Raw genomic sequence first — 25,125 nt, 5'->3', positions numbered from 1 at the left:
ACTGGTCTTGGAGCACAGCCTCAAGCTGCGGTAGATCGGAATTGCTCGCATAGATTACTGTGTCGTCTGCGTACAGGTGTACATTTGAAGATTTGCAGACATTAGGCAGATCATTTATAAATAATGTGAATAGTATGGGACCGAGAATGGAACCTTGGGGAACATTACACATTACTGGGAGAGGGAGGGTGTAGCTGTCAGAAATGGACACATATTGTGATCAATCCGATACATATGATCAAAACCAGGTTAGCGGATGATCACCTGAGATACCTGAGTTTTTTAGTTTGTGCAGTAGAATGTTGTGGTCTACTGTGTCAAAGGCCTTTGCAAAATCAAGGAAAATAGCTCCAGTTAGGTCTCCTTGTTCCATGCCAGTTTGGATGTCATTGCAAACTTTTAAGAGGGCAGTTGTAGTTGAGTGATTCGGGCAAAAGCCTGATTGATCAGGGGTCAGATAGTTTGATTTTTGGTAATACTCACATAGTTGCGTATGGATGCATTTTTCTAAGATTTTTGACAATACTGGGAGCAATGATATTGGGCGATAGTTAGAAACCAAAGTAGTGTCACCACTTTTATGAATACGCACTACCCTCGCAGTCTTCCAAAGTTTGGGTATGTATCCAGACACCAAGGATTCATTAATTAGGGTTGTGACAGGTTTAGCAATTGCCAGCGCACTGAGCTTCAACAGCATTGCTGGGATTTGATCAGGTCCAGACTGGTTTCCTACAAAAAAAAAAAATTATCCTGCATAAACAAAACAATTTACCTCCTAAATGGCAAAGAATTGGGGTGTAAGGCATGCTTGTTTTGGTGCTGAGAGTGTGCCTCTAGCTATGTACAATATATGTAATTTTTCATATTTCCCACGTCCCCTAACATTGTATAATTGCAGGGCATTATTTGAAGTATTCATACATATTATTACACGTATAGTTATTATTATTTTGAAAAAAAATATTTTTCTAAAATATTTTCATAAAAATGCCACGCTCGTAGTCAATTAACTATTTATTATAGACTGTAGAACACTGCTTTAGCACAATATATAATTAAGTATTTATTATAGACATATAATTGTATTTTGCATGCAAGTTATGACAAAATATTAAGGGTAATTTGTAGTGTATTTAAATACACAGCTCCGATAGCTGATGTCTGTGTTTTACAGAAACGTGGATTCATTTGGTAGAAAGCTTTCAATTGTTTCCCTGAGCATTAATGGAGACAAATTGATCAGGACCTAAAAAAAATAACAATAAAAAGCAGTAAGTGTTCAACTGTAATTCTTAATAATTAAATTGCCTTCAGTGGGGAACACAGAGGAACAACTCGCAATCTAATTAGCATTAATTAACAATCATGTCTCAAACATAAAGTGACCTAAGGCAGGATTTGTTTGAAGGAAAAATAAATTCTACATACCGTTTAATATCCATCAAGTTGGGTGCCCTGTGTCAGATAACTGATTTATATAGAGCCTTACGTGGAATATACTAAGACTGGTTTTCAGAAATGTCCTGGGTAGCATGTACAAGACAAATTTACACATTTGAAATTAAACATATACAATACAAAGAATATGTGGATGATAGGAAACATCTGGCAAGTATACACAATCTCAAGTACCTATAAAGATTACTTTCCCTTGTGTCTGCTTCCTTCAAGAAGCCCAATGAAAATGTTTTGGAGCACTAGTGTCCACCACCACCAGGGCCTAAATGCCACACACCTTATCCCATAATGCATGGTGTCTCCACAATTTTAGGCACATCAATGGACTCGCAATCATTTCCATTTATAGAGGCCATTGTGGTAGTTTTTCCACTTCCAAACACAAAAAAAATTTTGTATTGAATACTAAATACTAGCACCGTTTCACACTATTATTGTATATTTGATTATAGTTAAATTACCAGAATGCGGATAAAGGACTAGATGATGCTGTTCTGAGGACCAGTATGCTTCTTTGAGTCAAGTTAAAGGGACATCTCAGTTACACATACAACTTTAATGCATTTGATAGAATTTAGCCATATTAACATGCTGTATTAGTTTATGCACAAAAATAAATAAATAAATAACTGTTTTGCTGTCACTGGATGAGCTGTATGGATCCATTTGATGAGGAAGACTTTTTCTGAAAAGAGGGTGTGTGGCTAAAGAGACAGGCTTATAGGGCATCATTCTGTAAAGCATTTATTCTTTTTGTGAAAAATTATATAGATTTGAAAATGCAAACTTCGGGCCCCCCAAAAATGGCTAATAAAACTCTCCCACAACCTCTAAAACAAGACAAACTACCGGCATTTATTATGGGAACTCTATGGCCGCTGTTTGACCCGAGTATGGTTCCGCTCGCTGCATGTTACCAATGGGCCTACTTTGCGGCCTTGCTTTGCTGATATGCAGATCAGTGGATGAAGATTGACACCGATGGCTAGTCGCAGAACGGCAACTGTACAAGAAGCTGCATTGCCCGGTGTTGGACTGGGCCAGTGGTTCGGCTCCGCCTCCCCCCCCCCCCCTCAGCTGGTGGAGGTTATTCCGGCCCTCGAATCAATGCTGACACCAGCATGGGTGGTTATGGAGCATGAGGACTTTGGTTTGGATGTCCCCCACTGTTTGAGAAACGTTTAACTGATCACTTGAATGATCTTGGATGGGGATGCAGGGAGGAATACTCACCGACCATGAGGGGCTGGCCTGGACAGTTTATATGCTGCCGGTCTCCGGATGAATTCTCTGGCTGCCTGCCCACGGCAGTAGTAGGTGCCCTGGCCTCTGGGTCTGAGGGGTCCCCGGAGAGGAATGTGCAGACCGGTGGTCGTGAATGATGTGCACCATCCCCAGGAGTGTAGCCAGCGCCAGGAGAGACAAGGAGGCACACACTCCACAAAGGCTTGAGAGGTGTTGGGGAGGTGCCGGGGGCAGACAGCTCACAGACTCTTGGTGCGGGGGTCCAGTGGACGGTTTTCACCTCTGTGTGCCCACAGTGTCAGGATTACAGAATGATCCAGCACGTAGAATTGTGTAACACAGAGGACTGATAGGTAACGTATATACCGGACTTTAGAATGGCCGGACTAACGTACCAAAGAATAGTCAGGAATAGCCGAGGTCAAGGGAAACAGAAAGAGACACAATGATAAGGAAAAGCCAGGAGTCAGGGATGCCAGAAAACAGGGAAGTCAAAAACAATGACAAAGTCAAATAACCAGAATAACCAGAATCAATAACGCGCTCTCGGACAACCACAATGGAAACCACGACAGGGCACTGAGCAGGATGAGAACTGGGCCTAAATACCCCTTCTCTAGATCTGATAGACTGTAACCGACCCCAAAGGCAGTTACCAGTTTTCCATTTGCATAATTGCTGCTCAGCATTAGCCCTTCTGTGGATTTGGTTGCTGCTCGGCACAACTTTTCGTGTGTGGACAGTAAATACCATTAACCACATTTTCATAAGCGGATGAATACGTGACACACAGAACCACAGAAAGCCCTGCTGGTGGGCTGGGACTTCCCTGGGAGGACCAATCAAGACTCTGCGTACTGGAGGGCATATTGCTGCTGTGTCATAGACGGCCCTTCTCCGACTATTCCAAAGCCCTGTGTTGCTATAATTTTTTTTCTTTTCTTTTCTATTTATTTATTTATTTTCCTCGTTATTACCAATTGATAAGCTTCAGACCTCGAAGCAATGACTCAAATCCACATTCTTATTTTATTGCTGGCTTTACGTGTCATTCTGTCACTTTTGTCAGATGCAGGTCAGTTTGGACACCCATGGTCTAAGCTGACTTGTAATAACAAAAAAAATCTGTGTAAAGCTCAGTTCATATGATATAGAGAATGATAGATACTATTCACCCAGTTCTATTGTTGCGGAAATGCAGTCTAATTTACGTCTAATGCTGTCATTTGCTTTAAACATCCGTTCATGTGGATCTAAACGCCGTCGCCATGCATGGTTTCAAAAGTTAATACGTTCTTAAAATGTTTGTAGCAGTCTCATAAAATAGATTATAGAGAGATGCTGAAAATTAATAGACCCCCCTTTTTAAATTTTTTGTTTATTTTCCTTCTTTGTTGTTACTTAAAAAGTAATATCAATTGATGTGCTTCAGTCCTCAAAGCAATGACTCAAATCTACGTTTCTTTTTATTATTGACAGTTCTACTAGTTTGCATGTGACTACAATGTTCTTCTGGCAAATTGATGCCAATCAGTTCAGAAACCTAATGTAATTAATCTCAGTTACATGATATGCTATTGATATCTATGGCTGTACTTAGCCTCTGCATAGGCAAAAGTACAACCGCACTCGTAACTTACTATTTGATTGCTCTTACTATAAACAAGATAAAAAAATATTTAAACAAAAAATACAGCATATTAATGAGGCTGATGCATCAAATGCATTACAGTTGTATTGGTGCCATGCGTGTCCCTTTAATCCCTTCCCTGCTAACACGTGCCAGTTTCATTTTACATTCTCTTGTTTGGTATTGATGTGGATGGGACTGAATAAGCACATCATGCATTTATAGCAAATGTAGACTGTTTTTTAATTCCTTTTAAAATCTGTTTTTAAAAACCACGATGGACATGGGGGAGAACTAAATGGATGGGGAGCTGGAGGATCTGTGTTTAGTTCAGATCTCCGGTTTCTGCTTTAACCCCATTACTTCCTAGTACTTTTTGATAAAAAAAATATTAGCATAACATTTATTTGAAGCAAGTGGTGCATAGCCAGCATTTAAACATATCAGAACACAGACATTTTGATTGATTTGAAGACAAACTTAAACATTTAAATTATATCAATTAAAAAAAATTATATAAAATGTATTCATTCAGCCATTATTAAAATATTTGAGAAATGGGGGGCGTGGCCTAGCAGCGGAGCGGAATGGCTGCCTAATCTCTGAGCTCCTCCGTACTCGCCCTGCAAATCGCTAGAAAGCTGCCCCAAACGCAATTATGGGGAAACACACTAAGGCTGGGGGTACCCCCAAACCAGCGGCCACCCGCCCACCTGCAATCCAGGCATCGGTCAGGCAATACATGACCACACAGCCGGACCTCTCATCCCAGGCCTCCGCTGAGGCCTTCCTGTACTCGGAGGCCTCATCCATGAGTCCGAACTCCCAGGTCGGCGAAGCAAGTGGAGAAACCACAGATCACCCACCGGCAGACTGGATGGCCCTGCTGAGAGCACTGCCCACCAGAGCCGATCTCACCCAAGCCACATCAGCCCTCCATGCCTCGATCCGGGCCGACCTCCAACTGATGAGAGCGGACATGCAAGGTATGGCAGACCGCATGGCGCGGCTGGAGGAGGAACAAGACAACCTAATGTGGCCCACACAACCACAGAGTCCACGCTTCAAGGCCACACTGCCCACATGCAAGCCATGGCGCGCCATGTCGAAGATCTCGACAACAGGGGCCGCAGAAACAACCTGCGGATCCGAGGCCTACCTGAAGGCGAAGAATCCTCAACCCGGCTCACTGACACACTTACCATCTTATTTAACGACCTTCTAAGCCGTCCTACGGACACGCCGATCGACTTCGTCCGCGCACACAGGGCACTAAGACCCAGAGGCCCTGAAGGAGCGCCGCCAAGAGATGTAATATGCTGCTTAACTATCTTCTCCCTCAAAGAAGACATACTACAGGCGGCTCGCAATGCGGGATCCATCACCCATGAGGATCACCCTATCCAGATATTTCCTGATCTTTGCCCGGCCACATTGGGCTACCGCAGGGCTCTGAAACCCCTCACTCGAGCCCTGACGGCTCAGAAGGTGAGATACCGATGGACTTTCCCGACCGGCCTAATTGCTCACACTCCCAACGGTCCCACGCCGGTACGCAATCAACAGGACCTGCAAGACCTCACTGTCGAGCTCCAGCTATCACCCTTAAACATGACTTGGCCGGACCCGCTAGACTTCTACGTTGGCCCACCAAGGCCGGCACGAGACGACCCGCTGCCACAAAGAAGAACCAGACCCAGAATGGAAACGGCACGACCAGCCGGCAACCCCCGTTGAGTCCCGCGGCTCCTGAGAGACTCTGAGACCCACCGATTGAGGTATCTGTCTACGAACTATGACCCGCTGGGGAGCTTCCCACTAGGTACCTCACTAACCACACTGAACTGCCGGACTCCCTTTCTTGTTTCACTTTTGGGTGGGGGGCATAAACGGGGGATTTGACGACCCTGCGGCCTGCACTATGCTCCGACTACCACCCCGATAGGGACCATTCTCTTGACCAGCTGAGCTGCCGTAAAGGGATTGACTCTGTCACATCACCAAACACAAGCCACAGAGACGTGGAGACTCGGTGCCACCGACACATTTTGTGAATACTGGTAGCGGAGATATAGGGTCTTTGTCGGAGGGCCCAACATCTCCCTTTATCGAAGTGGACGGGTATATAACATGAGGAAGGGTAGACAGGAGGGGGACACAGCCACCACACGCACACTTGCCGCTAGAGCTCATGGCCACACTACGACACGCCACCTAATTAGACACGCCATGAAGCTCACACACACACACGACTCATAAGGCTTGAAGCCTGGTCCACACAACACGCATAATTTTTCAGATACCCCACTCACAAGATCTCGGATAACCTAGGGGCTAGAGTACTCTTTGGGCGGGGCGGGTAGGGGGAAACCAGAGGGGCCTTCCACGTGGGAGTTTTTCTTTTTTCGTTGTCACCGCTATAGGTGACCCCGCGGGGAAACACCCCGTTCTTTTCCCTTTCTTTTTTTTTTTTTTCCTTCTTTCCTCTCCCCTCTCTGAACCGGGACCCTAGTGAGGGACCGGGTATATCCGAGAGGCATTTGGTAACCAGTAGGCCACGTTCCCACCTGGCCGGGGTGTCAGGAAGAAAGGCAAGGGGACTCGACCGAACCGCTAGTACGGACGGGACGACTCCACCTCGGCCTACACCCGAGCCATTACTTTGTATATATTTTTGTTTATTGTTCACATAGTGTTTATTTTATTTTGTCTCTGTACCTACTCCTAGGCACTCAAAGTCCGGCTGCGGTGTCCGCGAGGGGACTCGGGAAGGGGCCTCATCAAGGACCATCCGTCCAGGTAACACCCTCTCCCTACACCTCTGACTAGCACCTCCCCTGCACCCACCCAACACCTGGGTAGTAACACAGCCCGTAGGCCCACCACTTATCTGCCCACATTACCCCTGACAGAGAGGTCAACCGGAGTTCCCGTCATGCAGACCCCGAAACCGCTAACCAGGGCAGACATCAACATAATCTCTATTAACGCCAAGGGCCTTAACCAACCTGAGAAACGATCACAGGCGCTCCGCCACTTTCACAGCCAAAGAGCCCACATAGTATTTATACAAGAGACCCATTTCAAGGAAGGTCTGACACCTAGAATGACTGACAAAAGGTTCGCCCAATGCTATCTCAGCAACAACCCAATAGGGAAATCCAAAGGCACGGCCATCCTCCTTCATAAATCCCTTCATTTCACACCCACAGCAACCCTGAAAGATGACTGGGGAAGGTTTATATGCGTTAAGGGAACGATAGCCGACCGTACGTACACGCTAGCCAACCTGTATGCTCCTAACACTGCTCAACACCGCTTTATGACTAAATCGCTGAAAGCCATCATGGCCTTTACGGAGGGTTGTCTGATCATGGGAGGAGACCTTAATGTGGCCCTTCAACCAAGCCTAGACACATCTGCGGGCACCTCGACGATACCCAGACATGTGTTGACTACTATCAACAAAACCCTTAGAGACCAACGCCTGACCGACTGTTGGAGGGCGACACACCCTGACGACAGAGACTTCACCTTCTATTCTACTCCAAATAAGACGTACTCCAGACTGGACTACTTTTTCCTACAACACTACTACCTGACAGATGTTAAGTCTGTGACGATTGGAACCGCGACATGGTCAGACCACGCACCACTCACCATGACGCTGACATCTCCCCTCTACAAACCGACGTGCAGCAACTGGCGACTGAACGAAGCCCTACTTAATGACCTAACGGTGACCACGGAATCCCGAACCAAACTTACTCAATACTTCACTGACAATGTTACTCCAGATGTGACACCCCTCTGCGTGTGGGAGGCCCATAAATGCGTTATACGAGGCTACTTCATAGCTAAAAGCGCAGCCATGAAAAAAGCAAAGGCTGCTAGACTGGCGACCATAATCGCGGAGATACAGGTGGTAGAGGCCAGGCACAAACTTACACGGCTCCAGAGCGATGGTGCCAAGCTACTGACACTACGCAGGGAGAAAGGAATTAATGAAAGGAATGGAACATTTCAGCTATGAAGAAAGGTTAACACATTTAAACCTCTTTAGTTTAGAAAATCTTCGCCTCAGAGGGGATATGATAATATTATACAAATATATCCGGGGCCAATACAAACCATTGTGTGGAAATCTAGTCACAAACCGGACTTTACATAGGACACGAGGTCATGCGTTTAGACTGGAAGAAAGAAGATTTCGTCTAAGGCAAAGGAAATGTTTTTTTACTGTAACAATAAGGATGTGGAATTCTCTGCCTGAAGAAGTGGTTTTATCATAGTCCATACATATGTTCAAACAGCAACTAGATGCATACTTGCAAAAAAGGAATATTTAAGGTTATAATTTTTCAATGTAGGGTAATAGCTTCTTGATACAAGGATTAATCTGACTGACATTCTGTGGTCAAAAAGGGATTTTTTTTCCTAGTTTGTTGCAAAATTAAAAGTGCTTCAAACTGTTTTTTTTTTTGCCTTCTTTTGGATCAACAGCAAAAAACAAATGTGAGGAAGGCTGAACTTGATGGATGCAAGTCTCTTTTCAGCTATGTAAATTTTAGATCTAGTTTTATGCTACTTATGAAAGGTGTATCTAAAATCGAATTCAAGGGCTGTTGTGGATGAATGTTTTTTTCTATGCTGGCCTGGTTTTATAAGGGTTACATTGTTGACTACTAATACAATTGAGTTACACCTACATTTAATTGATTGCCTATTTCACATTTCTGATATGTCAGATTCAGGTCAGGTGAAAAGCAAGAGTTCCGGTACTTGGGCACTAGGCTGTCTTAAGAGTCTCTCTCTTTCTTTTCTATAGTGACTGTTACCAAGTCAGCGTCTGAGCATTTAAGCAGCAGCCTGTGAGCCCTTTCTGTTGATTTCTAAATTCCATCTTAGCTGTGCTTTGGGTAATAGGTGTAGTTCTTCCCTTGAAGCAATCAAATGTTCATGTTTCCTAGGTTTATATTTTAGACTATACATATAACAATTTTAGGATGTGTATTCCTGTCTAGTATGAAATCCAGACTTGCTAGTATTAGAAATTCACAGCGTTTTATTTTTACTTAAAGGATCACTATAGGGTCAGGAACACAAACATATTCCTGACCTTATAGTGTTAAAACCACCATCTAGCCCCCCTGGGTCCCTCATGCCTCCATAAATATAGTACAAGTCTTACTGTATTCAAGCCTGAACCTGTAACTCTTCATGCTGTTAGACTCAGAAAAGCAAGCAGTCTGCTGACATCGTTAGAAGTGGTGGCCTGATTCAATCACAGTGGGTCCCCATAGGATTGGCTGAGACTGACAAGGAGGCAGATCAGGGGCAGGTCCAGCATGATTCAAACACAGCCCTGGCCAATCAGCATCTCCTCATAGAGATGAATTTAATCAATGAATCTCTATGAGGAAAGTTCAGTGTCTGCATGCAGAAAGAGGAGATACTAAATGTTTGGATGCATTTTAGGCAGCCATGACCCAGGAAGGATCTCTAGCCATCTAAGGAGTGGCCAGTGAAGTTATCACTAGGCTGTAATGTAAACACTGTATTTTCTCTGAAAAGAGTGTTTACAGCAAAAAGCCTGAAGGTAATGATTCTACACACCAGAACAAATTCAATATGCTGTAGTCACCTAAATTACATTAGCTAAATAAAGCAGTTCTGGTGTATAGATCATTCCCCTGCAATTTTACTGCTCAATCCACTGTCATTTAGGAGTTAAATCACTTTGTTTCTGTTTATGCAGCCCTAGCCACACCTCCCCTGGCTATGACTGACAGAGCCTGCATGAAAAAAAAAACTGGTTTCACTTTAAAACAGATGTAATTTACCTTAAATAATTGTATCTCAATCTCTAAAGTGAACTTTAATCACATACAGGAGGCTCTTGCAGGGTCTAGCAAGCTATTAACATAGCAGGGAATAAGAAAATCTTCATTAAACAGAACTTGCAATAAAGAAAGCCTAAATAGGGCTCTCTTTACAGGAAGTGTTTATGGAAGGCTGTGCAAGTCACATGCAGGGAGGTGTGACTAGGGTTCATAAACAAAGGGATTTAACTCCTAAATGGCAGAGGATTGAGCAGTGAGGCTGCAGGGGCATGTTCTATACACCAAAACTGCTTCATTAAGCTAAAGTTGTTCAGGTGACTATAGTGTCCCTTTAATGTCCATAGTGAGCATTTCGTTTTCTTAGTTTCTTTTAATAACCTCCACTCACTTTACCTGGGTCATGTCAAATTTATATTATTATTATTGCCATTTATATAGTGCCAACAGATTCTGCAGGGCTTTACAATATTATGAGAGGGGGGATTTAACCATAAATAGGACAATTACAAGAAAACTTACAGGAACGATAGGTTGAAAAGGACCCTGCTCAAACGAGCTTACATTCTATAGGAGGAGGGATGTAAAATACAATAGGACAGGAAATAGCATTCAAAAAAAGGTGAGATATCATCAGGATTTTTGCACCCCTAGGCAAAAACAAAAATTTGTCTTCCTGACAGCCACTAGAGGCGCTTCTGCAACGCTCAATGCGACGAAAAATCGCATTGAGCACGCAGAACGTCCATAGGAAAGCATTGAGAAATGCTTACCTATGGGCGTTTTTAATGCGCGCGCGGCTCTGGAATAACTCCAGTAGGCAGTCCCATCAGCTGGGGATGGTATTCTTTGTGATTCAGGAGCCATAATCCACAGGCTCCTGTATGGTGGGTTCTCTAGGTGAAATTGTTCCCGCCCTGTGTTTTTATCTTGCTATATCGTCCCACTTGTTATGACTGCCGTTTGGACGTTTGGAAAAACCTAAAATTTACATTTACGTAAATATGTTTTTCCATAGTCCAAGCGGCAGTCATGATTTCCCTCCTTTCTACTATAGATTAAAAAAAAATTAAACCTATATCCTTCTATTGGCTTTTATATACTGGGGAGCTCAGGGTGGAGTAGCCCTTTATAAGCCTAGGAGGAGAGGAGACTGGGGGATGGGACCGCATTTTGTTGTTTTAACCTTTTCAATGTGACTATCTGTCCTTTGAGAAATGGGCAACTATATCCCACTTGTTATGACTGCCGATTGGACTATGGAAAAAGAAATTTATGATAAGTAAAAAAAAAAAAAAATGTTTATGTATACAAAGACACAAGTCAATTAGTAATAGGGCAATGGTGCTAATAGACAAGGCACATTGATCAGTTGACACACACTTATAGCAGTCAACTTTATTAGCTTGAGAAAGATTTCTGCATGAGCTGAAACTTGCATTGCCAAAATAGCTGCCTACAAAAAGGTAACAAATGTCTAGTCTTGTATTTGCCTGCATTATGAAATTTTAAAGCAAAATAGATAAATGGAATGTTATGTAATCTGCCCTACAATATTTTTAATTCATGATATTTTATTGCATAACCCAGCATATGTGTAGCAAACTAAGGTACAGCAACCATATGCAATATTTTTGAGTTATTTGCCTCCTGGGTGAGAATGACAATTTTAGAAAACTGTTGATTGGGAAAGAAAAGAAGAAAAAAAAAAAAGATATAGATACACACATATTTATAATGTAATGAGATTAGTCTGTATTAATTTACACAGCAATCTCTTTAAATAGATAAATCCAAACAAAATGGTAAATTATTTTATTACCAAAAAAAAAAAAAAAAGTAGACAAAAAAGCACAAACACCACAGATTTGATACAAGTTCTGACAAGAACATTGGTAATTGCATTCAATGGATGAACATTGTTATGCCTGATCCATTTCCAAATAAAAGGCAAACATTGTATTCCATTTACCATCAGCTGTGCAATTCGTCCAAATAGGTGCTTCTGGCATGGGACTGGAAATGTTAGCTTATTTTAAAATGATGGAGTCACCCACAAGCTAATTTGAAGAATAACACCAATAGTAAGGAAATAAAGAAATGTTATATTTAAGGTGCTATAACAGACGTTAGGAACACTGTATATACAAGAATATCAAATCAGTGTAAAATGTACAATGTTCTAAACTTCCATGATCTAAAAACATATGTACATATTTACATAAAGTATAAGTTAAGACAAATATAAAGAGTTCATTTACATAAAAGCAGCTTCTACTTAATGTGTTTGGAAATGGCTAGGGTTTTGATTGACTTTAAACATTTTATAAAAATAAACATGCTGCCCAAATATGCAACCAGACTCTGTACACAAAATATTTTGATCACTATACAGTATATCATATTCCCATTGTCCATACAGGTTTGGAAGTACACAGTGTCAAACAAAAACCTTTCTACTTGGTGCACTGGACTTTAAATAGAGAGAAAAATCCGTATTGGATCAATCACATTAAGTTCAATGCTAGTAGTCCAAACTGTATAGCAATACAAAGCACCTTTAAATAGAGGAACAAAGGCAGCTTCACTGAAAATGTCACAATCCTCTAAACACTTTTTACCGCAGTGGTCATTTGTTGAAGTAGATCTGTCACAAGGCATATTTTGCAGGAGGCTTTATTGGAGAGAAGATGTAAGAATGCATTTCCTCTTGGTGATTTGGTTCCAAAGTATGAACAGCCAGATCTTTGGATATGTTGTGATTCCAGCCACACATTGAACCTACACCCCGTTAGCACTGGCTTTAGCCTTCTGGAAGAAAAATGTGTAATCAAGATAACTCAACAAAACTAAAATAAATTATTCATAATAAAACATAATGACCAGTTTTACAATGTCAACTTTCACGATAGCTGCTAATCTTTAATCCTGGTCAATTAGTAGGTATATCCTGTGTGTGATTAAAGTTCAAATTACAGAACAGGAGATAAAACTTCTATAGAAAGTTAACAACTGATTGAAAATGAAATTATTTTTCTCATGCATGCTGTGTGAGTCACTCAGGCTAAGCATGCATGGACAGAAACAGGTGATTTAACTCCTAAATGACAGAGAATTGAGCAGTGAGACGCATGGGCATGATCTACACTAAAACCGCATCAATAACTAAAGTTGTTGTAATGCTTATAGTATTCCTTTAACCCACCCCTAAAAAAAAAAAAAAAAAAAAATGACAAACAAATAAAATTTTTAAAAAAACTGACTTAATTGTGTTAGTCTTTTTTTATTCATTTTTTTATCCATAATATTTAAAAATTGGTAGGCCATCTATTTAGGTCAGAATAATTTACTGAAGGAACAGCTACAAATATTAATTTAGGATCTACCATGCGGGACCAGTTAGTATTTTCACTCCTGTGAGAAAATCACACAGGAACACATAAAGTTTAGTAAATTTTGGCAAGGTTGTCCGGAGCTGCTGAGGAAAGAAGGTAGCACCAAAGGCAACAGTAGCACTTTAATGTTGTTACGGCGTACTATGTGCCCAGCACAATGTGGGCTTAAAAGCCGTTAGGGCGGAATACTGTGCAGAATGTTGAAATACATATCAAATATAAAATAATATTTTTCCTGGTTATGCACAAAAGTGACAGGTAATAACTACTGAAAACAAAGAAAAAACAAACAAACATATTTTGACAGGTCATAGTGGAACCTCATTTTGCTTTTAAATATAAAAACTTTTTGAATTACTTACTTTTTCTTTTGACTGATCAACAGCTTTACTTGAGGGAGGTTTTATCGAAAGGTCTTCACCCTGTAGAAAGGTTTAAAAAATAAAAAAAAAGAGTTACCAAAAAAATTAAATAAACAAAGCGCCATACATACTTCATGCATTGGTTATGCCCCCCCCCCCCATCTCCCCCCCAATTATCACAAGAAGACGTAATCATTCAACCTATGACAGGCATAGGTAACCTTTAGCGCTCTAGATGTTGTGGACTACATTTCCCCTAATGATTTGTCAGCATTATGGCCGTAAGAGCATTGTAGATTTAGTCCACAACATCTGGAGTGCCAAAGGTTGCCTACCTCTGCCCTAAGACTATATAAGTGCTTGGATAGCATGTGCCTGCAGGCCTCAAGCAAGACAAGCAAGTCTGCACAAGTCAGATTTGCTTCATAATAGCTTTCTGTAACCAGACAGCGGCCATATCTTTACTTCCAATCAGCAACACGGAGGCTGCATGGATTGCAGTTCCATTTAAAGTTTTCTATGAAAGGAATTGCTAATTTCTGAACTGCATAACCCACAGCTTTTGTTGAACAAGCATTTACCCATTAACGAGAATGGGAACATTTAAAGAAACATAGAATGGCAGATGAGAACCATTCAGCCCATCTAGTCTGCCCAATTTTCTAAATACTTTAATTAGTCCCTGGCCTCATCTTATAGTTAGGATAGCTTTATGCCTATCCCACGCATGCTTAAACTCCTTTACTGTGTTAACATCTACCACTACAGCTGGAAGGCTATTCCATGCATCCACTACCCTCTCAGTAAAGTAATACTTCCTGATATTATTTTTAAACCTTTGTCCCTCTAATTTAAGACTATGTCCTCTTGTTGTGGTAGTTTTTATTCTTTTAAATATAGTCTCATCCTTTACTGTGTTGATTCCCTTTATGTATTTAAATGTTTCTATCATGTCCCCCCTGTCTCGTCTTTCCTCCAAGCTATACATGTTCAGTTCCTTTAACCTTTCCTTGTAAGTTTTTCCTGCAATCCATGAACCAGTTTAGTAGCCCTTCTTTGAACTCTCTCTAAAGTATCAATATCCTTCTGGAGATACGGTCTCCAGTACTGCGTACAATACTCCAAGTGAGGTCTCACCAGTGTTCTGTACAATGGCATGAGCACTTCCCTCTTTCTACTGCTAATCCCGGATCTCAGAAATAATTACCCCTAAATCCCTTTCCTCAGATGTTGAGGTTAGGACTCTATCAAATATTCTGTACTCTGCCCTTGGGTTTTTACATCCAAGATGCATTATCTTGCACTTATCCACATTAAATGTCAGTTGCCACAACTCTGGCCATTTTTCTAGTTTACCCAAATAATTTGTCATTTGGACTTATCCCTCCTAGAACATCAACCCTGTTACATATCTTAGTATCATCAGCAAAAAAGATATACCTTACCATCCAGACCTTCTGTTATATCACTAATAACAAATTATTAAAGAGAAGTACAGATCCCTGAGATACCCCACTGGTGACAAGATCATGCTTCGAATATACTCAATTGACAACCCTCTGTTGCTTGTCACTCAGCCACTGCCTTACCCATTCAACAATACTGGAATCCAAACTTACAAGATTGCAGTTTATTGATAAACCTTCTATGTGCAACAGTGTCAAAAGCCTTACTGAAATCTAGGTAAGCAATGTCTACTGCGCCACCCTGATCTGTTATTTTGGTAACCCAATCAAAAAAAGATTAGTTTTGCATGATCTCCCTGAAGTAAACCCATGTTGGTTCTGATATTGAAATCCATGTGGTTTTAGATGTTCAATAATGCTATCCTTTAACATGGTTTCCATCACTTTCCCCACTTTTGAAGTAAGGATTACTGGCCTATAGTTGTCTGACTCCTCCCTACTACCTCTCTTGTGAATGGGCACAACATTCGCTAACTTCCAATCTTCTGGGACTACTCCTGTTAACAATGATTGGTTAAATAAATCTGTTAATGGTTTTGCTAGTACACCACTAAGCTATTTTAATAGCTTTGGGTGTATTCCATCAGGTCCCATTGACTTATTTGTCTTTACTTTGACATCAATCAATAAATCATATCAACTAGTACCATGTTTGGTCTGCAATCTGAAACTCCTGCTGATTTGCAAATGCAGAAACTTCAGTAGGTAAGTGATTTGATTTAAAACTATTTTATATTTGCATATATGTAATGCATTACAAATGTGGTTCAGTTCTAGCCTGGATTGTCCCTTTAACAAATTCAGATATCAATCACAGAAATTAGATCATAGTTTTCTGTCTTAGAAATACCATTTACTAAATTTCAGTACATGGATACACTAGGAAAGAAAGATTGTTATGCAGCAAGATAAACTGTTGCAATTGTGGACACATTTTGAGGAAATGCTACAAAAAATTAAAAATAAATAATCAAACAAACCGATAAGATATACATAAAATGCTTTGTTTTGTTGCCCCAGAAATGGTGTAATGTTGTCATAATAAAAATGATAGTGGATGAAGGAGAAGAAATCTGAACAATAATTACCTCTACACCCTTCACAGTTGGAGCAGGGTCATTTAGTTTATCCGCAGTGTCTGTGGGCTCGGCCAGAGGAGAGGTATTCTTTGTAACCTAAGGAATGCATATATAACATTAATTGAGGGTTACAGCAAATGTTGTTTACAGGATTACAAAGCATTGGAGATGTGTACATAAGGATGTAAATCACACTACAAGACACTAGGGGGCGAACAGTTCCACAATTCTGCTCAATAAATATCTATTATTCAAAGTCATTGATATATGAGAGCAATCACTCAAGCAACAGAGATGCCATGCGTTCATAACATGAGTCAGCCCCCAGACTTTAAAACACACTTTTGATGATGACAACCAAAGGCTCCCTTGTTATCACAATATGTATTATGATTCCACGTCTGCTCAATGCATTTTGTAACATTACAGGAATGCTTGTGCTTTTTCAAACCAGGAACAGTATGTAAATCAAAATTGTTATTCAATTTCAAAGAGAAATACAGTCTCAATGTCCATTTGATAGGTCAAATACAGTTTTACACATATCACTTTCAATAGCGAAATGTAACCTTTGGTTATCTCTAGTACGGACGGTCCAATAAAAAACAAAAAGATCAGAACAAGGCAAAACTTTCCACTTCCATCAATAAAATATTTTTGAAACTGTGACTGAGTCAACAGAAAACAAAAAACTAACTCCCTCTACGGTTAAACTTTCGGAGTCTTACGTTTATCTAGGTACCTACAGGAAGGGTTGGGCAAACCATTCCCTCTGACCTATTATTTTTGTGTAGTACCCTCTTTGTCTATAGAAACAAAGCATGAAGGTTTGGGGACTCTGTGTAAAGAAGCCAGCGGGTCCATATTGTCAAGTATGTTTGAGTGTGCCCTGAGGAGCTTAAAGGTTCTCCATGATACATAATTCCTCCATGCGTTGGAACCACAGACCCTGAGGTCAATTGCTAGTCTGTCTCCAAAAGAGAGGTACCGGCTCTTTTGCCACTTTCCAGATCCTGATCGTCATAGACTTTTACATATGGAGGTTAGGTTGTGCAATAACAGATGGGCATGTTTGGGTGGGGGATTTGTCATAATTGATTTATTTTTATTTTTTATAATTGTGTGTGTCCAACATGGTGGAGTTCTAAACTTTAAACATGTGGACAGTATAAATATATAAATAGGGTGTTTGGAGGAAAAGAAAAGCAGAGATGGATACAATTTAAAAAAACAAAATGTACTCAAAAAAGTTCAAGCATCTCAAAACATGTATTGCTCTTGGTGGCTTACCTCCACAGTCGGTTTCACTGGCAGAATTGATTTGGGTTTTACATCCGTGAGGTAAAAGGCTCGAGAGAGGAGCAAGAGAGATGGAGGAACATTCTCTTTCAAGTGCAGGTCCAGCCACTGGGGAAGTGGAAATAAATTTGATTATCTGGATCAAAGTATATCTTAATGATATATTAAGTGTAGCTTAGATTAGCAGATTTATTGGAAATGAGAATGATTATTTGTGTGAACATTTGGCTGGCTGAGCATCACAGCATTAATAATTGGCAGGCAAAACATATAATACACAGCTGCGGTGTCAAATATTATCCATCACTGTTATCGACGGATAGAGAACATGCAGTATTGAATATTCTTCATGTGCCAATACAGTCCAACAAAATACAGGTGTAATTTAAATCACTACAAGCTGAATGACTTTGCATGAATGAATAGTGATACCAATTGTCTAAAATACCTGACTCATTTGCTCCTTTAGCTGGTCCTCAGTGAGGCCCAAAGATTTCATTCCGCGGGTCCTGCTTGCAGACTGAAGCTCGGCCACAGTGAGGTTATTTACACCTTCCTTAGCGATCATCTACGGTAAAGGGCAAGGGAAAGAAGTGAGGATTTCTGCTTTTCAGCAACCATTCTCTGATAATTTGTGCATACTCAATGAGGCATACTAGCAGCTGGTTCATCTCACTTTGACATTTTCATATATTCACTGTTGAAAAAAACGTGTAATTACAGTAGAATGTAGTATTCTAAAAAGTCAGATAGCAGCATGGACAATAACATTCACAGTCAGCAAGACGCATACAATGAATTTTTCCTCCTTCACTGTCCCTGCAGGTTGACGGCACTTGCCTCACCCCATCCTTTCAAGCTTGCTGTGTTGGTGTCACTTTTGATCCTGGCCTCACCTTTGCGCCTTGTGTCCAGTCTGTTGCTTAAACCTGTTGATTTCAACTTAAAAACATTGCCCGCATACCCCCCCTTTCTTACGCAAGATACTGCTAAGGAGCTTGTTCATGCTCTAGTAATCTTTTGCATCGATTACTGTATTTCTCTCCTAATTGGTCTCCCCAGAAGCCGTACTACCCCCCTACAATCTGTGGTGAATGCTGCTGCCAGGCTGATCTTTCTCTCCTGTCGCTCCTCTCACCGGCTTCCTGTACCCTACAGGTATTAATTTAAAATACTAACCATTACCTATAAAGCACTAACCAACTCTAGCCCCTGTTACATTTCTTCACTGATTCATAGGTATGCTCCCTCTCGGTCTCTCTGTTCTACAGGTAACCTTCTCCTGTCTGCTGCCCGCACCTTACTGCAAATTCACACCTGCAAGACACCTCACAGGCGGCTCCTTTCCTTTGGAACAGCCTGCCTACCCCTGTCAGACTCTCCCCTAGTCTTCAATCCTTTAAGAAGTCCCTCAAAACCCATCTTTTCAGGAATGCTTATGGCCTCCAAGAGTAACTTCTATCTCTCAAACCTTCCTCTCGCTCTCTCCTATAGGGCCACACTCCACTCTTACCCACCATGTCTATTTGCTGTCTATCTCAATACCCTTCCTATTGTGTTTTTATACTTCACCTCCTCTAGACTGTAAGCTCATTTGAGCAGGGTCCACATCTACCTATTGTTCCTGTACATTTTGTTATTGTATCATTTGGTAAATTCCCCTATTATTGTAAAGCGCCGCGGAATAAGCTGGCGTTATACAAATACCAATAATAATAATAATAATCACTGCTGTCCGTTTCCATATTGATACAAACTATACTCACAGCCCAGTATATGGTGCCTCTTACCTGTGGAATGATATAGTATATATGGTCACCGATTAGAGAATGCTGCTCTGTTTCCCAATTGATAAACTAAGCAGTGAGTATACACTATTAAAGGGAAGGGCTAGGATCAGAATTGCATTTATTTAATACACTTGAACAAATTATATCCCTAACTCCCCAATATTCTCTACCTCTTCTGCATATACTGCAATTAAGCTGAACCAAACAAATACATAAACACACATTAAAAAAAACAAAAACAAAAAAAACTTTCATGAATATAAATATAACATTGGATATAACACTCAGGAAGTTAGGGAGGCTGTGCATAGCACAGCCAGGGAAGTCCTAAATAGTAAAGAATTGAGCAGTGAGACTACATGGGCATGATCTATTGATCTATGCAACAAAACCACTTAATTAAGCTGTAGTTAGTTTGGTGCTTAGAATGAAACTTTAAACTGGAAACAAAAGTAGCATACACTGGGTAGAGCTCAAACCCTACATCATTCTGGATTCAGAGATCAGTATACACAGGGCAATGATCATATTCAAAAAACGTGGCATACACTATTATTATACCAGTTGAAAAGAAACAAATTGATATAGTGTATGCCCACTGTCCATTCGGTGGAGCCTAGAATTCTTTTGGAGTGAATGGAGGATCTGTACAAACAGCGCAAGACAGATGTTTAAAATGTATGTTGGTAGTTTGTGTTTTTCTTTTCTTTAACCTTACCTCATCATCTGCACGTATAGACCGGAGTTTCATGAGCAGCTGAAAGCGGAGCAAGTTGTTGGTGCCAATTGGTTGAAGTTCAAGCAGCCGACACAAAGCAGCAAGTTGTGACCTCTCTAGATTCTCCAAGGTCAGTTCATCCTCAAACAACTTAGAAAACCGAACAATCTCTTTGGTACTTGGTTGCTCCCCTGTCCCTCGAACCTGCAAATTATACAAAGGGGTCAAAAAGCACATAGGGTAAATATGAAAGGTTTCCAACAACTAATACATCCACCACCTCTTGGAGGAAGCTGAGACAGTGTAAATACAAAACTACTAAATTATATTTTTATATAAGGTTACAATTCACACCAACAAACAAACAAAAACAGTATCATTTCTACAGTGGATGCACACATTTTCTTCCTCACATAAAGCCAAAGGTGACATTCTACTGTCTGTCATTCTATATTTCATTCTAAGTGTATTTTGAGATATCTATCTCAAAAATAAAAAGTATATATATATATATATATATATATATATATATATATATATATATATATACATATACACATACATACATACACACACACACACACACACACACACACTTGGTTACATATATATTATTAGTTTATTTTTCATTTCATTCTTATTATATATAAAAATATATTTGTGAGGTATAATATATATATATATATATATATATATTATTTTTTTTTTATTATTATTTGTAACTTGGGGGACTGCCTAACAACCCATGCAGAAAAGCCAGCGAATTTAATTTGCACGCCCTATATTTAGCCCTGTAACATTCTAAAAAAGTGCTTCAAACTGCTGCCCCGGCCATGTGATATGCAAGTCATAGCAATCACATGGCCCGGACGGAACAGATTGGCAGCAGAGGGACTGCCTGGTTTGCCGTAACAGCATATAAGCCCACGTGGTGCAGGATGGCATAGTATTATATAATAGCGTTAAGGGGTTAAAGGTTCAGGTTCACAATTTCTTGTACTTCCTTTAAGTGTGAATAATGATATAAGCCACAGCTGAGAAGATATAATTTAAAAATTCTCTGCTGATTTAAGTACATGTACAGATTACATTTTTAAAGGGTTTCTCAGCGTTTGGAAGTAGTCATAGTGGTTGGAGTTAGTATGCACAGCACTTTAATTTGCACATACAGAGTTAAAGCACTTGCTACTGGTGGTGTAACTTCTCCTATGGCAGCATCTTCCGCCAGTCTGAAACAAACATTTTGTGGTTATTGGTTGCCTGTAATCAGCATAGGAAGTGGGTGACAGACAACCAATGGTTGCAGGGCCATCCCTCAACCTACCTTCCAGGATGTCCCTCCTTCTGCCGCAAAGGGAAGTGATATCACCAGAGAAGGACCAGGCTTTAGGAAGAACTTGACTTTGGTGTGGGTTTGCAGGCAAGTTTATATTTTTTTGGTTGGAATAACCATTTAACTTTTTTCCATAAATGCAGATCTTCACTATGTAATCTGACCAATGAATAGCCCTGCTAATACAGAAGAACGATTGCGTGAGCAAATACGGCAAGTGAAGGCCAGATTGTAGAAGACTTAGGGACCCCTAATTTTGGTCAAACTGCTCAAAATAAATATATAAATGGTTTGACAAAGAATCAGCAAACAGAACACACAGTCTAATGGCACCATGACCACTACATGTATGTGCCCAAATGCAATTGACCCACCTTCTTTTATGATATTTGTTAAAGTTAACCTAATTCTACTCAGTAAAATATTTGGCATAAAATTACCAGTGTGCTGTTCCTAGATGAAAATATAGTTATTAAAGAACAAATCTATTCACAAATGTACCTGCTGGAAAAAAGATGAGAACTGTTGCTGACTGTCTCCCCCTGTTTCAGCTTTGTTCCTCCTAGCCATCTCAGATATTGTTTCCTGAAGGAATTTAGCCATCTCTAGTTTGGCAGCAAGCTTCTTCTTCATCTTCTCCTCCTGTAATGACAACAACCAAGAAGGAGTTACAACAGCCTGGAAAATTACATAACATGCAGGTACATCTGATAATTCAGGGGGCAACACCATACGAACAACGTTCTCCTGTATTCCAGATAAACTCATTCAAAAAAATAAGACAGGCTTATTTATTACTATATTCTATGATAAAATAGATATCAATTTCTTAAGAAGACAAGAAAGGGTTACAGTTAAAGGAGCACTATAGGGTCAGGAACACAAACATGTATTTCTGACCCTAAAGGGCTAAAACCACCATCTAGCCCCCCCTGGTCCACTCATGCCTCCCTAAATATAGTAAAATCCTACTTGTATTCAAGTCTGCAGCTGCCCACTTTGTCTGTGTTTCCTTTAGACCTGCCCACTGCCTGCTGACATCAGCAAAAGTGGTACCCTGATCCAATCACAACGCTTCCCCATAGGATTGGCTGAGACTGACAAAGAGCCCTGGCCAATCAGCATCTCCTCATAGAGATGAATTGAATCAATGAATCTCTATGAGGAAAGTTCAGTGTCTGTATGCAGAGGGAGGAGATACTGAATGTTTGGATGCATTTTAGGCAGTCATGACCCAGGAAGGATCTCTAACGGCTATGAGAGGAGTGGCCAGTGAAGTTATCACTAGGCTGTAATGTAAACACTGCATTTTCTCTGAAAAGACAGTGTTTACAGCAAAAAGCCTGAATGTAATGATTCTACTCAGCAGAACAAATTCAATAAGCTGTAGTTGTTCCGGTGACTATAGTGTCCCTTTAACCATGGTTGATAAAAATCAGCAATAAAAAAAAGGAAACACATTGTATTATTATTATATATATATATAAATAATTTCAAACCTTTTTTTTGCTTAGGCAATCAAATTTGACAAGTCATACAATGCTTTTGAAGATAGTTTTCTATTTAGGACACATTATAGTTCAAGGGTTATTCAGCATGAAATGTGGATTAGTTATGTAGCATGAGGCTGTATATTCATGCAATATTTACATGTTGTCTGCATAGATAATATGCACTTTTTCCCTTTTTCACAGTGAAATATTATAAAATAAACATGCAATACCTTAATCCCATTGTTATTCTGCAAATCTATCTACACTACAGCATTAGAGATACAAACCTGTATGACTAACGTTATACTGCCCCTCTCCCCATAACTAAAGTACCGTATATACTCGAGTATAAGGCGACCCGAATATAAGCGAGGCCCCTAATTTTACCCCAAAAAGCAGGGAAAGACTAGGGTGGGAAATGCAGCAGCTACTGGTAAATTTCTAAATAAAATTAGATCCTAAAAAAATGATATTAATTGAATATTTATTTACAGTGTGTGTATATAATGAATGCAGTGTGTGTGTGTGTATATGAATGCAGTGTGTGTATGAGTGCAGTGTGTGTGCATGAGTGCAGTGTGTGTGCATGAGTGCAGTGTGTGTGTATGAGTGCAGTGTGTGTGTATGTGTTGCAGAGCCTTGGTGGGGGGTGGGCATTTTTATTATAATTTTTTTTTGTAATTATTTTTTAGTTGTTTTATTTTGTATGTTATTATTTTTTATTTTATTATTATTTTATTTATTTTTTTCGTCCCCCCTCCCTGCTTGATACATGGCAGGGAGGGGGGGCTCTCACTCCCTGGTGGTCCAGTGGCATTGGCAGTTCAGTGGAGGGGGGCTGGCAGAGAGCGCTTACCTCTCCTGCAGCTCCTGTCAGCTCCCTTCTCCTCCGCGCCGGTCCGGTCTGCTCCTCTGTCAGCTCCCAGTGTAAGTCTCGCGGCCGCACTATGACCCCGCGGCTCTCGCGAGACTTCCACTGGGAGCTGACAGAGGTGATGACCGGACCGGCACGGAGGAGAAGGGAGCTGACAGGAGCTGCAGGAGAGGTAAGTAAACGCACACAGCCCCATTGTCTGTATTATGGCAATGTAAATTGCCATAATACAGACATTGACTCGAGTATAAGTCGAGTTGGGGTTTTTCAGCACAAAAAATGTGCTGAAAAACTCGACTTATATTCGAATATATATACGGTACTCCCCTCCCGCAAAGTCACGCCGATGGGGGAACCTAATGAGCATGCGCATGCGCATGCATGAGGCCTTTCCTATAGTAAATTATTGAATCAATGCTTTCCTGTGGGGATTTTGAAAACTCTGATAATCTTAATGGAAAGCGTGAGGACGTCCAACGTAATGTCACAGAGTTAAACTTCATGAGGCACCAGAAAAAAAGCTTCCAGTGGCCGCCTGGGAGACAGCTAGCTTCTAGAGGTTGTCTTAATCCTGCAATGTAAGCATTGCAAGTTATCTGAAACTGCAATGTTTTATATTGCAGGGTTAAGGTGACAGGGGCACTTCAATGAGATACACTGGTCTGGGTGCCTGTATAGTCCATTTGAAGTGTTACTGTAATTTTTTTCTTAAAATTCTCATTGTCCTGTGGTTATTTTACACAGTGTTTCACAGGACAAGCAAGTATCATAAACAAGGATTAAATATACTTTTTTCATATTGAAAGGAGAGCCCAATCTTATGTAAGTTCAATTAGAAATGTACAAGTAGTACTTACATACTGTCACACTTCTAACACCATTATCCAGACATCTATTTCAGAGTTAGATTAAAAAAAAATAGTTTGCAGTTTGTGGCACAAAAACACATGGCAAAAAGGGGGGGGGCAGCACACTCTAACTTATCTTCCTAGCAGCTCCTTTCAGCTTCCCTGTCTAACTCTCGCAAGTCCCGCGGCCGTCAGAGCGTTGCCATGGGTTACCACGGCAACACTCCGTGCGGCACATAGGCCACAAGAGTTAGACAGGGGAGCTGAAAGGAGCTGCTGGGAAGGTAAGTAA

The 25,125-nt window shown here is 40.6% G+C and overlaps 1 protein-coding gene across 3 annotated transcripts in view; it reads right to left on the bottom strand.

Moving 5' to 3' along the window:
* Nucleotides 1-12,032: 12,032 nt before the first annotated feature.
* LETM2 (leucine zipper and EF-hand containing transmembrane protein 2) overlaps nt 12,033-25,125 on the bottom strand; it is a 68,899-nt gene continuing 55,806 nt past the window's right edge. For 2 of the 3 annotated variants that reach the window (XM_063448425.1, XM_063448424.1), the window contains exons 5-11: nt 22,120-22,260; nt 20,286-20,489; nt 18,226-18,345; nt 17,769-17,885; nt 16,488-16,574; nt 13,934-13,993; nt 12,033-12,987 (exon numbers count right to left, since the gene is read on the bottom strand). In XM_063448425.1, coding sequence (XP_063304495.1) covers nt 12,958-12,987; nt 13,934-13,993; nt 16,488-16,574; nt 17,769-17,885; nt 18,226-18,345; nt 20,286-20,489; nt 22,120-22,260 — 759 coding nt within the window. In that variant the 3' untranslated portion in view covers nt 12,033-12,957. Of the gene's footprint in view, nt 12,988-13,929; nt 13,994-16,487; nt 16,575-17,768; nt 17,886-18,225; nt 18,346-20,285; nt 20,490-22,119; nt 22,261-25,125 lie in introns of all 3 variants that reach the window. The other variant, XM_063448426.1, reaches the window with a different exon arrangement.

This window comes from Pelobates fuscus, chromosome 3 (genome assembly GCF_036172605.1).
Source record: "Pelobates fuscus isolate aPelFus1 chromosome 3, aPelFus1.pri, whole genome shotgun sequence".
Taxonomy (NCBI): domain Eukaryota; kingdom Metazoa; phylum Chordata; class Amphibia; order Anura; family Pelobatidae; genus Pelobates; species Pelobates fuscus.
The sequence above is the reverse complement of the archived record's forward strand: the minus strand, read 5'-3'. Positions and strand labels throughout refer to the sequence as shown.